This window comes from Oncorhynchus nerka, linkage group LG4 (assembly GCF_034236695.1).
Source record: "Oncorhynchus nerka isolate Pitt River linkage group LG4, Oner_Uvic_2.0, whole genome shotgun sequence".
Taxonomy (NCBI): Eukaryota; Metazoa; Chordata; class Actinopteri; order Salmoniformes; family Salmonidae; genus Oncorhynchus; species Oncorhynchus nerka.
In genome coordinates, this window is record NC_088399.1 from 15189507 (window position 1) to 15204183 (window position 14677).

At 48.8% G+C, this 14677-nt stretch overlaps 1 protein-coding gene across 5 annotated transcripts in view; it reads left to right on the forward strand.

The window, feature by feature from the left end:
* Positions 1-14677, forward strand: part of dennd1a (DENN/MADD domain containing 1A) — a 215850-nt gene that overhangs the window by 110001 nt on the left and 91172 nt on the right. For all 5 annotated transcript variants that reach the window (XM_065017252.1, XM_065017255.1, XM_065017253.1 and 2 more), the window contains exons 7-8: positions 2308-2388; positions 8167-8220. In XM_065017252.1, coding sequence (XP_064873324.1) covers positions 2308-2388; positions 8167-8220 — 135 coding nt within the window. The remainder of the gene's footprint in view (positions 1-2307; positions 2389-8166; positions 8221-14677) is intronic.

Here is a 14677-nt window from a genome sequence, read left to right on the forward strand (position 1 = left end):
CGATACCTGGGAGATAGCAGACCCATCCCGATACCTGGGAGATAGCAGACCCATCCCGATACCTGGGAGATAGCAGACCCATCCCTATACCTGGGAGATATCAGACCCATCCCTATACCTGGGAGATAGCAGACCCAGCCCTATACCTGGGAGATGGCAGACACAGCCCTATACCTGGGAGATGGCAGACACAGCCCTATACCTGGGAGATGGCAGACACAGCCCTATACCTGGGAGATGGCAGACACATCCCTATACCTGGGAGATGGCAGACACAGCCCTATACCTGGGCAGACACAGCCCTGGCAGAGACACAGCCCTATACCTGGGAGATAGCAGACACATCCCTATACCTGGGAGATAGCAGACACATCCCTATACCTGGGAGATAGCAGACACAGCCCTATACCTGGGAGATAGCAGACACAGCCCTATACCTGGGAGATGGCAGACACAGCCCTGGGAGATGGCAGACTATACCTGGGAGATGGCAGACACAGCCCTATACCTGGGAGATAGCAGACACAGCCCTATACCTGGGAGATGGCAGACACAGCCCTATACCTGGGAGATGGCAGACACAGCCCTATACCTGGGAGATGGCAGACACAGCCCTATACCTGGGAGATGGCAGACACAGCCCTATACCTGGGAGATAGCAGACACATCCCTATACCTGGGAGATAGCCTGCCCTACACCTGGAGATAGCAGACCCCCTATACCTGGGAGATGGCAGACACAGCCCTATACCTGGGAGATGGCAGACCAGCCTATACCTGGGGGATGGCAGACCCAGCCCTACCTGGGAGATGGCAGACCCAGCCCTATACCTGGGAGATAGCAGACCCAGCCCTATACCTGGGAGATGGCAGACCCACAGCCCTATACCTGGGAGATGAGACACATCCCTATACCTGGGATATAGCAGACCCAGCCCTATACCTGGGAGATGGCAGACAGATACCTGGGAGATGGCAGACCCAGCCCTATACCTGGGAGATAGCAGACCCATCCCGATACCTGGGAGATAGCAGACCCATCCCTATACCTGGGAGATATCAGACCCATCCCTATACCTGGGAGATAGCAGACCCAGCCCTATACCTGGGAGATGGCAGACACAGCCCTATACCTGGGAGATGGCAGACACAGCCCTATACCTGGGAGATGGCAGACCTGGGAGATGGCAGACCCTATACCTGGGAGATGGGAGATGGCAGACACATCCCTATACCTGGGAGATGGCAGACACAGCCCTATACCTGGGAGATGGCAGACACAGCCCTATACCTGGGAGATAGCAGACACATCCCTATACCTGGGAGATAGCAGACACATCCCTATACCTGGGAGATAGCAGACACAGCCCTATACCTGGGAGATAGCAGACACAGCCCTATACCTGGGAGATGGCAGACACAGGCCTATACCTGGGAGATAGCTATCGCCCTATACCTGGGAGATAGCAGACACAGCCCTCTACCTGGGAGATGGCAGACACAGCCCTCTACCTGGGAGATGGCAGACCCAGCCCTATACCTGGGAGATGGCAGACCCAGCCCTATACCTGGGAGATGGCAGACCCAGCCCTATACATGGGAGATGGCAGACACAGCCCTATACCTGGGAGATAGCTATCGCCCTCTACCTGGGAGATGGCAGACCCAGCCCTATACCTGGGAGATGGCAGACCCAGCCCTATACCTGGGAGATGGCAGACCCAGCCCTATACCTGGGAGATAGCAGACCCAGCCCTATACCTGGGAGATGGCAGACCCAGCCCTATACCTGGGAGATGGCAGACCCAGCCCTATACCTGGGAGATGGCAGACCCAGCCCTATACCAGGGAGATGGCAGACACAGCCCTATACCTGGGAGATAGCTATCGCCCTATACCTGGGAGATGGCAGACACAGCCCTATACCTGGGAGATAGCAGACACAACCCTATTCCTGGGCAATAGCAGACACAGCCCTATACCTGGGAGATAGCAGACACAGCCCTATACCTGGAAGATAGCAGACACAGCCCTATACCTGGGAGATAGTGAACAGAGATTATACTGTAGCATCGACAGCCATTAACAGGATTAAGATATGTTTTGTTGTCAAAGTACAATGTACTGCGAGCGCTTTCAAGTCTGTAGGCGATTGGTTATTTCCTCAGAGATGCCATAATATTATAAGGAGGGGATATTGTCAGCTATTTTGTTTGCATAAACATTTTGTTTCTGTTGCTATTTATAATAGGGTTCCTGTGGGGCATCGTGTGAGATTGTACGTGTCTGTTTGTGTGTGTATTTCAGGAGAGTCAGTGGCGAGAGCTCCTGGAGTCACTCCATACACTCCCCATACCTGATCCTGGAGTGCCAGTCCATCTTAGCGTGGTAAGACTTTGACCAACTCCCCGTAGACTTCATGGCTTGCCACCTTATCAGAGGAGCAACACATTCAAATCTTCGATCACTAGTTGTCCATTATGCTTAAAATTCACGGCTCATTAGCAAGGTTGCAGAATTAGCTAACATCATCACACTTCAGGGCCCTTCACATGATACAAGCAAGGTGCCAAGAGCCGTAGGGTCAGGTGCGGCAGTGGGTGAAAGTTCAAGTTATTTGAACTTTGAGTGCTGTGGCAATGTCCCAAAAGCACTGCTTAACTTGTCACAATGCCAAAACACAATGTCTCTCTTGAGGCAATACCATTCTTGCACCTGTCACTTGAAACCCCCTTTAGATATCTACATTTATCACACAGTATATACACCTATAGTATGTTTTTAGTTGTTGTTGCAGAATACATCAATATATCCCATCTCCTGGCCATAGCACTTGGGTCAGTGAGGTACAGCCTTATCCTTTATAGTGGGTGCTTTGAGATACAGTTGAAGTCGGAAGTTTACATACACCTCAGCCAAATACATTTAAACTCAATTTTTCACAGTTCCTGACATTTAATCGAAGTAAAAATTCCCTGTTTTAGGTCAGCTAGGACCACCACTTTTTTTTTTTAAATGTGAAATGTCAGAATAATAGTAGAGCAAATTATTTTCCCAGTGGGTCAGAAGTTTACATACACTCAATTTGAATTTGGTAGCATTACCTTTAAAATTTTTTACTTGGTCAAACATTTCGGGTAGCCTTCCACAAGCTTCCCACAATAAGTTGGGGGAATTTTGGCCCATTCCTCCTGACAGAGCTGGTGTAACTGAGTCAGGTTTGTAGGCCTCCTTGCTCGCACACGCTTTTTCAGTTCTGCCCACAAATATTCTATGGGATTGAGGTCAGGGCTTTGTGATGGCCACTCGAATACCTTGACTTTGTTGTCCTTAAGCCATTTTGCCACAACTTTGGAAGTATGCTTGTGGTAATTGTCCATTTGGAAGACCCATTTGCGACCAAGCTTTAACTGACTGATGGGAGATAGCAGACACATCCCTACACCTGGGAGATAGCAGACACAGCCCTATACCTGGGAGATGGCAGACACAGCCCTATACATGGGAGATAGCAGACACAGCCCTATACCTGGGAGATAGCAGACACAGCCCTATACCTGATAGATATCTTCCTGACTGATGTCTTGAGATGTTACTTCAATATATCCACATAATTGTCCTACCTCATGATGCCATCTATTTTGTGAAGTGCACCAGTCCCTCCTGCAGCAAAGCATCCCCACAACATGATGCTGCCACCCCTGTGCTTCACGGTTGGGATGGTGTTCTTCGGCTTGCAAGCGTCCCCCTTTTCCCTCCAAACATAACAATGGTCATCATGACCAAACAGTTCTATTTTTGTTTCATCAGACCAGAGGACATTTCTCCAAAAAGTATGATCTTTGTCCCCATGTGCAATTGCAAACTGTAGTCTGGCTTTTTTATGGCAGTTTTGGAGCAGTGGCTTCTTCCTTGCTGAGCGGCCTTTCAGGTTATGTCGATATAGGACTCGTTTTACTGTGGATATAGATACTTTTGTACCTGTTTCCTCCAGCATCTTCACAAGGTCCTTTGCTGTTCTGGGATTGATTTACACTTTTTGCACCAAAATATGTTCATCTCTAGGAGACAGAACTCGTCTCCGTCCTGAGTGGTATGATGGCTGCTTGGTCCCATGGTGTTTATACTTGTGTACTATTGTTTGTAGAGATGAACGTGGTACCTTCAGGCATTTTGAAATTTCTCCCAAGGATGAACCAGACTTGTGGAGGTCTACAATTTTTTCCTGAGGTCTTGGTTGATTTCTTTTGATTTTCCCATCATGTCAAGCAAAGAGGCACTGAGTTTGAAGGTAGGCCTTGAAATACATCCACAGGGACACCTCCAATTGACTCAAATGATGTCAATTAGCCTATCAGAAGCTTCTAAAGCCATGACATCATTTTCTGGAATTTTCTAAGCTGTTTAAAGGCACAGTCAACTTAGTGTATGTACATTTCTCACCCACTGGAATTGTGATACAGTGAATTATAAGTGAAATAATCTGTCTGTAAACAATTTTTGGAAAAATTACTTGTGTCATGCACAAAGTAGATATCCTAACCGACTTGCCAAAACTGTAGTTTGTTAACAAGAAATTTGTGGAGTGGTTGAAACACTTAGGTTGGAGTCATTAAAACTCGTTTATGTAAACTTCTGACTTCAACTGTAGGTTGCAGTTATTATCCTTCATAGAGGATGCTTTGATTTTTGCCGACTGTTTTCAGGTCAGTTGTGGGTTCAATGGGGGGAGCACCAAGGCTGCCACCCCTGCCGAGTGGGGCACCATTTCCCCGACCCTCAAAGGCTTATCCCTCAGCTGTCCTGCATGATGGGTTACAACACAGGCCGTTCCATTTGAAGGATTTTTAGGAATCCCTCAGAGCTCCATGTTAGGGTGCCTACTCAAAGCGTTTCACGTACAATGGAGTGAGACAGAGTTTACACCCAACAAAATAGAGGAGACGGTTCTGTCAGAGTGATCTTGGCATCAGACGCAGGGATATAGAGGAAGTAGTGAGTGCATCACTTTCTTCGCTAGTCTTTCCCCACTCCCAGTAAAGGAGCTGAGTTTATTATCATACCGTCAGTCCTCAGACACATTCTCCATGAGATATCTGTCAGACCCACCTCACTATCCTTACCCTGCAAAGCGACAATACATGACTAACATTGAATCCTACTACACCGACTCTGGCGCTCATCTGATGTGTCAGGGCTTGCAAACCATCAAGGATTACAAAGGCAAACCCAACAGCGAGCTGCTCAGTGACTCATGCCTACCAGACGAGCTAAATCCCTTCTATGCTCGCTTCGAGGCAAGCAACACTGAACCATAAGTGAGAGCACCAGCTGTTCCGGATGACTGTGTCATCATGCACTCCATAACCGATGTAAGTAAGACCTTTTAACAGGTTAACATTCACAAGCCGGAGGGCCAGACGGAGTACCAGGACGCAAGTTTCTTCACTTTTTCGACCTCTCCCTGACCTTGTCTTTAATACCTACATGTTTCAAACAGACCACCATAGTCCCTGTGCCCTAGAAGGTAACCTGTCTAAATGACCATCATACCAGGCACCCTGGGCCCACTCCAATTCGCATACCGCTCCAACAGATCCACAGATGGCGCAGTCTCTATTGCACTTCACACTGGCCTTTCCCACCTAGACAGAAGGAACACCTACGTGAGAATGCTGTTCATTGACTACAGCTTAGCGTTCAACATCATAGTGCCCTCCTAGCTCATCACATAGCTAAGGACCCTGGGACCGAACACCTCCCTCTGCAACTGGATCCTGGACTTCCTGACGGGCCGCCCCCAGGTGGTGTGAGGTTTGGCAACAACACATCTGCCACGCTTACCCTGAACACGGGGGCCCTCAGGGGTGTGTGCTTAGTCCCCTCCTGGCCTCCCTGTTCACCAACAATTGCGTGGCAATTGCATAGTAGGCCTGATCACTGATGACGATGAGGCAGCCTATAGGGAGGAGGTCAGAGACCTGGCAGTGTGGTGCCAGGACAACAACCTGTGCCTCAATGTCACATTAACGGAGCTGAAGTGAAGCGGGTCCAGAGCTTCAAGAAACCACAGTGTCCACATCACTAAGTATCTATCGTGGTCCAAACATACCAACACAGTTGTGAAGAGGGCACGAGAACACCTCTTCCCCTCAGGAGGCTGAAAAGATTTGGCATGGGCTTCGGATCCTCAAAAGGTTCTACAGCTGCACCATTGAGAGCATCTTGACTTGCTGCATCACCGCTTGGTATGGCAACTGTTAGCGTCTGACCCAAAGGCGCTATAGGGTGTAGTGCCTTACAGGTGGTGCGTCCGGCCCTGTACATCACTGAGGCCGAGCTTCCTGCCATCCAGGACCTCTATACCAGGCAGTGTCAGAAGAAGGCCCTAAAATTGTCAAAGACTCTAGCCGCCCAAGTCATAAACTGTTCTCTCTGCTACTACACGGCAAGCGCTACCGGTGCACCATGTCTGGAACCAACAGGACCCTGAACAGCTTCTATCCCCAAACCATAAGACTGCTAAATAGTTAGTTGTATAGTTAACCAAATAGTTACTCGTACTAACTGCATTGACCCATTTTTGCGATCACTTTTTTGACTAATCTCATACACTACTGCTACTGTTTACTATCTGTCACTTTATTCCTAGTTATATGTACATACACTACATGACCAAAAGTATGTGGACACCTGCTCGTCGAACATCTCATCGCAAAATTATGGGAGTTAATATAGAGTTGGTCATGCCTTTGCTGCTATAATAGCCTCCACTCTTCTGGGAAGGCTTTCCACTAGATGTTGCAACATTGCTGCTGGCTCTTGCTTCCACAAGAGCATTAGTGAGGTCTGGTACTGATGTTGGGTGATTAGGCCTGGCTCGCGCTGGCGTTCCAATTCATCCCAAAAGTGTTGGATCGGGTTCAGGTCAGGGCTCTGTGCAGGCCAGTCAAGTTCTTCCAAATCGATCTCTACAAACCATTTCAGTATGGACCTCGCTTTGTGCACAGGGGCATTGCCACAAAGTTGTAAGCATGGAATCGTCTAGAATGTCATTGTATGCTGTAGCGTTAAGATTTCCCTTCACTGGAACTAAGGGCCTAGCCCGAACGATGAAAAACAGCCCCAGACCATTATTCCTCCACCAAACTTTACAGTTGGCACTATGCATTTGGGCAGGTAGCGTTCTCCTGGCATCCCCCAAACCCAGAGTCATCTGTCGGACTGCCAGATGATGAAGCGTGCTTGGCATTGAGCATGGTGATCTTAGGCTTTTGTGCGGCTGCTCGGCCAAGGAAACCCATTTCATGAAGCTCCCAACGAACAGTTCTTGTGCTGACGTTGCTTCAAGAGGCAGTTTGGAACTCGGTAGTGAGTGTTGCAACTAGGATACACGCACTTCAGCACTCGGCTGTCCCGTTCTGTGAGCTTGTGTGGCCTACCGCTGCGCCTAGATGTTTGCACTTCACAATAGGGCAGAAATTTGATGAACCTACTTGTTGGAAAGGTGGCATTCAATAACGGTGCCACCATTTAAAGTCACTGAAGTCTTCAGTGAGGCCATTCTACTGCCAATGTTTGTTTATGGAGATTGCATGGCTGTGTGTTCGATTTTATACACCTGTCAGCAATGCGTGTTGCTGAATAGCCGAATCCACTAATTTGAAAGGGTGTCCACATACGTTTGTGTATTTAGTGTATCTAACTCAATTATCTTGACCCACTACACATCAACTTGGTACTGGGAACCCTTGTATGTAAATAGTCAAGTTATCGTTACTCATTTGTACCTATTATTACTTGTTTTATTTCTCTATTTTCTTTCTCTCTGCATTGTTGGGAAGGGCCCGTAAGTAAGCATTTCACTGTTAGTCCTCACCTGTTGTTTACAAAGCATGTGACGCATAAAATAGTATTTTATTTCATCTATCCCCTGGGCTGTTACCGTTATTGAGAACAGGGAGGTGTTCATAAGACATCAAATGTAATAAAACATGTTGAAACAGGAAGTTGAAAAAGGCTGTTTTTCCAGTGTATGGAATGTCTTTACACTATTGAGCGTTAACTCCTAATCCTATTAGCGTTTGTCTTTTCTCATGAACTGCGATGGCTTAAAATGCCTTAATCTCTCAAATTTTACCCCCTGTGTTTCTTTGTCCCCGTTAGCATTCCTACTTTACTGTGCCTGACACAAGGGAATTACCCAGCATACCTGAAAACGTGAGTATCTTTGGCCTTCACCCTTCATTTTGAATTTGCTGTTCTTTATTGTTCACTGTTTAGGAAGACATTTGCAGCAGACCACTAACAATATCCATTTGGAATAATTGACGATATGCCAAAATACACCACTCAATCTCATCTGATATGAAAGAACACATTAATGTTACTCCACTCTACCCACGTCCCCAATGCACCCTGTTCATATAGGCCTGTGTGTTAGGATTAGGTTTACTGTAGGTCTGTGTGATAGGGTTAGGTTTACTGTAGGTCTGTGTGATAGGGTTAGGTTTACTGTAGGTCTGTGTGATAGGGTTAGGTTTACTGTAGGTCTGTGTGATAGGGTTAGGTTTACTGTAGGTCTGTGTGATAGGGTTAGGTTTACTGTAGGTCTGTGTGTTAGGGTTAGGCTTACTGTAGGTCTGTGTGATAGGGTTAGGTTTACTGTAGGTCTGTGTTGTAGGGTTAGGTTTACTGTAGGTCTGTGTGTTAGGGTTAGGTTTACTGTAGGTCTGTGTGATAGGGTTAGGTTTACTGTAGGTCTGTGTGATAGGGTTAGGTTTACTGTAGGTCTGTGTGATAGGGTTAGGTTTACTGTAGGTCTGTGTGATAGGGTTAGGTTTACTGTAGGTCTGTGTGTTAGGGTTAGGTTTACTGTAGGTCTGTGTGATAGGGTTAGGTTTACTGTAGGTCTGTGTGATAGGGTTAGGTTTACTGTAGGTCTGTGTGTTAGGGTAAGGTTTACTGTAGGTCTGTGTGATAGGGTTAGGTTTACTGTAGGTCTGTGTGTTTGGGTTAGGTTTAGGTTTACTGTAGGCCTGTGTGTTAGGATTAGGTTTACTGTAGGTCTGTGTGTTAGGGTTAGGTTTACTGTAGGTCTGTGTGATAGGGTTAGGTTTACTGTAGGCCTGTGTGTTTGGGTTAGGTTTACTGTAGGTCTGTGTGTTTGGGTTAGGTTTACTGTAGGTCTGTGTGTTTGGGTTAGGTTTACTGTAGGTCTGTGTGTTTGGGTTAGGTTTACTGTAGGTCTGTGTGTTTGGGTTAGGTTTACTGTAGGTCTGTGTGTTTGGGTTAGGTTTACTGTAGGTCTGTGTGTTAGGGTTAGGTTTACTGTAGGTCTGTGTGTTAGGGTTAGGTTTACTGTAAGTCTGTGTGTTAGGGTTAGGTTTACTGTAGGTCTGTGTGATAGGGTTAGGTTTACTGTAGGTCTGTGTGTTTGGGTTAGGTTTACTGTAGGTCTGTGTGATAGGGTTAGGTTTACTGTAGGTCTGTGTGTTAGGGTTAGGCTTACTGTAGGTCTGTGTGATAGGGTTAGGTTTACTGTAGGTCTGTGTGATAGGGTTAGGTTTACTGTAGGTCTGTGTGATAGGGTTAGGTTTACTGTAGGTCTGTGTGTTAGGGTTAGGTTTACTGTAGGTCTGTGTGATAGGGTTAGGTTTACTGTAGGTCTGTGTGATAGGGTTAGGTTTACTGTAGGTCTGTGTGTTAGGGTAAGGTTTACTGTAGGTCTGTGTGATAGGGTTAGGTTTACTGTAGGTCTGTGTGTTTGGGTTAGGTTTAGGTTTACTGTAGGCCTGTGTGTTAGGATTAGGTTTACTGTAGGTCTGTGTGATAGGGTTAGGTTTACTGTAGGTCTGTGTGATAGGGTTAGGTTTACTGTAGGTCTGTGTGATAGGGTTAGGTTTACTGTAGGTCTGTGTGTTAGGGTAAGGTTTACTGTAGGTCTGTGTGTTTGGGTTAGGTTTACTGTAGGTCTGTGTGTTAGGGTTAGGTTTACTGTAGGTCTGTGTGTTTGGGTTAGGTTTAGGTTTACTGTAGGCCTGTGTGTTAGGATTAGGTTTACTGTAGGTCTGTGTGTTAGGGTTAGGTTTACTGTAGGTCTGTGTGATAGGGTTAGGTTTACTGTAGGCCTGTGTGATAGGGTTAGGTTTACTGTAGGCCTGTGTGTTAGGATTAGGTTTACTGTAGGTCTGTGTGATAGTGTTAGGTTTACTGTAGGTCTGTGTGTGTGGGTTAGGTTTACTGTAGGTCTGTGTGTTTGGGTTAGGTTTACTGTAGGTCTGTGTGTTTGGGTTAGGTTTACTGTAGGTCTGTGTGTTAGGGTTAGGTTTACTGTAGGTCTGTGTGATAGGGTTAGGTTTACTGTAGGTCTGTGTGTTTGGGTTAGGTTTACTGTAGGTCTGTGTGTTAGGGTTAGGTTTACTGTAAGTCTGTGTGATAGGGTTAGGTTTACTGTAGGTCTGTGTGTTAGGGTTAGGTTTACTGTAGGTCTGTGTGATAGGGTTAGGTTTACTGTAGGTCTGTGTGTTTGGGTTAGGTTTACTGTAGGTCTGTGTGTTTGGGTTAGGTTTACTGTAGGTCTGTGTGTTAGGGTTAGGTTTACTGTAGGTCTGTGTGTTTGGGTTAGGTTTACTGTAGGTCTGTGTGTTAGGGTTAGGTTTACTGTAGGTCTGTGTGTTAGGGTTAGGTTTACTGTAGGTCTGTGTGATAGGGTTAGGTTTACTGTAGGTCTGTGTGATAGGGTTAGGTTTACTGTAGGTCTGTGTGTTAGGGTTAGGTTTACTGTAGGTCTGTGTGATAGGGTTAGGTTTACTGTAGGTCTGTGTGTTTGGGTTAGGTTTACTGTAGGCCTGTGTGTTAGGATTAGGTTTACTGTAGGTCTGTGTGTTAGGGTTAGGTTTACTGTAGGTCTGTGTGTTAGGGTTAGGTTTACTGTAGGCCTGTGTGTTTGGGTTAGGTTTACTGTAGGCCTGTGTGTTAGGGTTACTGTAGGTCTGTGTGTTAGGGTTAGGTTTACTGTAGGTCTCTGGGTAGCATGAATAAACCGCTAGTCCCACAAACATTAGACATTCATTCAATTGCTTCAGCTCACGGGGGGAGATATTGAAGGAGTCAGAAGAATCAATATCTGGTTTGATTTCCCCGTTTTTCCAATTCCCGCCGGTAGCCTCACATAGTCTGTTAGCCGTCAGACAGCCCTCGCTAGTCCTCGAAGGCTGTGAGCCCTCCCCAGATCTCCTTCTCTGGGGGGCCTTTAGACAGACAGAGAGAACGCAGAAAAAGGAGAGCTTGACAGAGACGTGACGGAGGTGTAGAAGGAGACGTGACGGAGGTGTAGAAGGAGACGTGACGGAGGTGTGAAGGAGACGTGACGGAGGTGTGAAGGAGACGTGACGGAGGTGTGAAGGAGACGTGACGGAGGTGTGAAGGAGACGTGACGGAGGTGTGAAGGAGACGTGACGGAGGTGTGAAGGAGACGTTACGGAGGTGTAGAAGGAGACGGAGGTGTAGAAGGAGACGGAGGAGGTGTGAAGGAGACGTGACGGAGGTGTGAAGGAGACGTGTGAAGGAGACGGAGGTGTGAAGGAGACGTGACGGAGGTGTGAAGGAGACGTGACGGAGGTGTGAAGGAGACGTGACGGAGGTGTGAAGGAGACGTGACGGAGGTGTGAAGGAGACGTGACGGAGGTGTGAAGGAGACGTGACGGAGGTGTGAAGGAGACGGAGAGGTGAAGGAGACGACGGAGGTGTGAAGGAGACGTGACGGAGGTGTGAAGGAGACGTGACGGAGGTGTGAAGGAGACGTGACGGAGGTGTGAAGGAGACGTGACGGAGGTGTAGAAGGAGACGTGACGGAGGTGTAGAAGGAGACGTGACGGAGGTGTGAAGGAGACGTGACGGAGGTGTGAAGGAGACGTGACGGAGGTGTAGAAGGAGACGTGACGGAGGTGTAGAAGGAGACGTGACGGAGGTGTGAAGGAGACGTGACGGAGGTGTGACGGAGACGTGACGGAGGTGTGAAGGAGACGTGACGGAGGTGTAGAAGGAGACGTGATGGGAGACAAGTGAACCCCAGTCAGAAGGGAGAGGTGTAGAAGGAGACGTGACGGGAGACAAGTGAACCCCAGTCAGAAGGGAGAGGTGTAGAAGGAGACGTGATGGGAGACAAGTGAACCCCAGTCAGAAGGGAGAGGTGTAGAAGGAGACGTGACGGGAGACAAGTGAACCCCAGTCAGAAGGGAGAGGTGTAGAAGGAGACGTGATGGGAGACAAGTGAACCCCAGTCAGAAGGGAGAGGTGTAGAAGGAGACGTGACGGGAGACAAGTGAACCCCAGTCAGAAGGGAGAGGTGTAGAAGGAGACGTGATGGGAGACAAGTGAACCCCAGTCAGAAGGGAGAGGTGTAGAAGGAGACGTGACGGAGACAAGTGAACCCCAGTCAGAAGGGAGAGGTGTAGAAGGAGACGTGACGGGAGACAAGTGAACCCCAGTCAGAAGGGAGAGGTGTAGAAGGAGACGTGACGGGAGACAAGTGAACCCCAGTCAGAAGGGAGAGGTGTAGAAGGAGACGTGACGGGAGACAAGTGAACCCCAGTCAGAAGGGAGAGGTGTAGAAGGAGACGTGATGGGAGACAAGTGAACCCCAGTCAGAAGGGAGAGGTGTAGAAGGAGACGTGATGGGAGACAAGTGAACCCCAGTCAGAAGGGAGAGGTGTAGAAGGAGACGTGACGGGAGACAAGTGAACCCCAGTCAGAAGGGAGAGGTGTAGAAGGAGACGTGACGGGAGACAAGTGAACCCCAGTCAGAAGGGAGAGGTGTAGAAGGAGACGTGACGGGAGACAAGTGAACCCCAGTCAGAAGGGAGAGGTGTAGAAGGAGACGTGACGGGAGACAAGTGAACCCCAGTCAGAAGGGAGAGGTGTAGAAGGAGACGTGATGGGAGACAAGTGAACCCCAGTCAGAAGGGAGAGGTGTAGAAGGAGACGTGACGGGAGACAAGTGAACCCCAGTCAGAAGGGAGAGGTGTAGAAGGAGACGTGATGGGAGACAAGTGAACCCCAGTCAGAAGGGGAGAGGTGTAGAAGGAGACGTGACGGAGACAAGTGAACCCCAGTCAGAAGGGAGAGGTGTAGAAGGAGACGTGATGGGAGACAAGTGAACCCCAGTCAGAAGGGAGAGGTGTAGAAGGAGACGTGACGGGAGACAAGTGAACCCCAGTCAGAAGGGAGAGGTGTAGAAGGAGACGTGACGGGAGACAAGTGAACCCCAGTCAGAAGGGAGAGGTGTAGAAGGAGACGTGACGGGAGACAAGTGAACCCCAGTCAGAAGGGAGAGGTGTAGAAGGAGACGTGATGGGAGACAAGTGAACCCCAGTCAGAAGGGAGAGGTGTAGAAGGAGACGTGACGGGAGACAAGTGAACCCCAGTCAGAAGGGAGAGGTGTAGAAGGAGACGTGACGGGAGACAAGTGAACCCCAGTCAGAAGGGAGAGGTGTAGAAGGAGACGTGACGGGAGACAAGTGAACCCCAGTCAGAAGGGAGAGGTGTAGAAGGAGACGTGATGGGAGACAAGTGAACCCCAGTCAGAAGGGAGAGGTGTAGAAGGAGACGTGAAGGGAGACAAGTGAACCCCAGTCAGAAGGGAGAGGTGTAGAAGGAGACGTGAAGGGAGACAAGTGAACCCCAGTCAGAAGGGAGAGGTGTAGAAGGAGACGTGATGGGAGACAAGTGAACCCCAGTCAGAAGGGAGAGGTGTAGAAGGAGACGTGATGGGAGACAAGTGAACCCCAGTCAGAAGGGAGAGGTGTAGAAGGAGACGTGACGGAGACAAGTGAACCCCAGTCAGAAGGGAGAGGTGTAGAAGGAGACGTGACGGGAGACAAGTGAACCCCAGTCAGAAGGGAGAGGTGTAGAAGGAGACGTGACGGAGACAAGTGAACCCCAGTCAGAAGGGAGAGAGGTGTAGAAGGAGACGTGACGGAGACAAGTGAACCCCAGTCAGAAGGGAGAGGTGTAGAAGGAGACGTGACGGAGACAAGTGAACCCCAGTCAGAAGGGAGAGGTGTAGAAGGAGACGTGACGGGAGACAAGTGAACCCCAGTCAGAAGGGAGAGGTGTAGAAGGAGACGTGACGGGAGACAAGTGAACCCCAGTCAGAAGGGAGAGGTGTAGAAGGAGACGTGAAGGGAGACAAGTGAACCCCAGTCAGAAGGGAGAGGTGTAGAAGGAGACATGATGGGAGACAAGTGAACCCCAGTCAGAAGGGAGAGGTGTAGAAGGAGACGTGATGGGAGACAAGTGAACCCCAGTCAGAAGGGAGAGGTGTAGAAGGAGACGTGACGGGAGACAAGTGAACCCCAGTCAGAAGGGAGAGGTGTAGAAGGAGACGTGACGGGAGACAAGTGAACCCCAGTCAGAAGGGAGAGGTGTAGAAGGAGACGTGATGGGAGACAAGTGAACCCCAGTCAGAAGGGAGAGGTGTAGAAGGAGACGTGACGGGAGACAAGTGAACCCCAGTCAGAAGGGAGAGGTGTAGAAGGAGACGTGACGGAGACAAGTGAACCCCAGTCAGAAGGGAGAGGTGTAGAAGGAGACGTGACGGAGACAAGTGAACCCCAGTCAGAAGGGAGAGGTGTAGAAGGAGACGTGACGGAGACAAGTGAACCCCAGTCAGAAG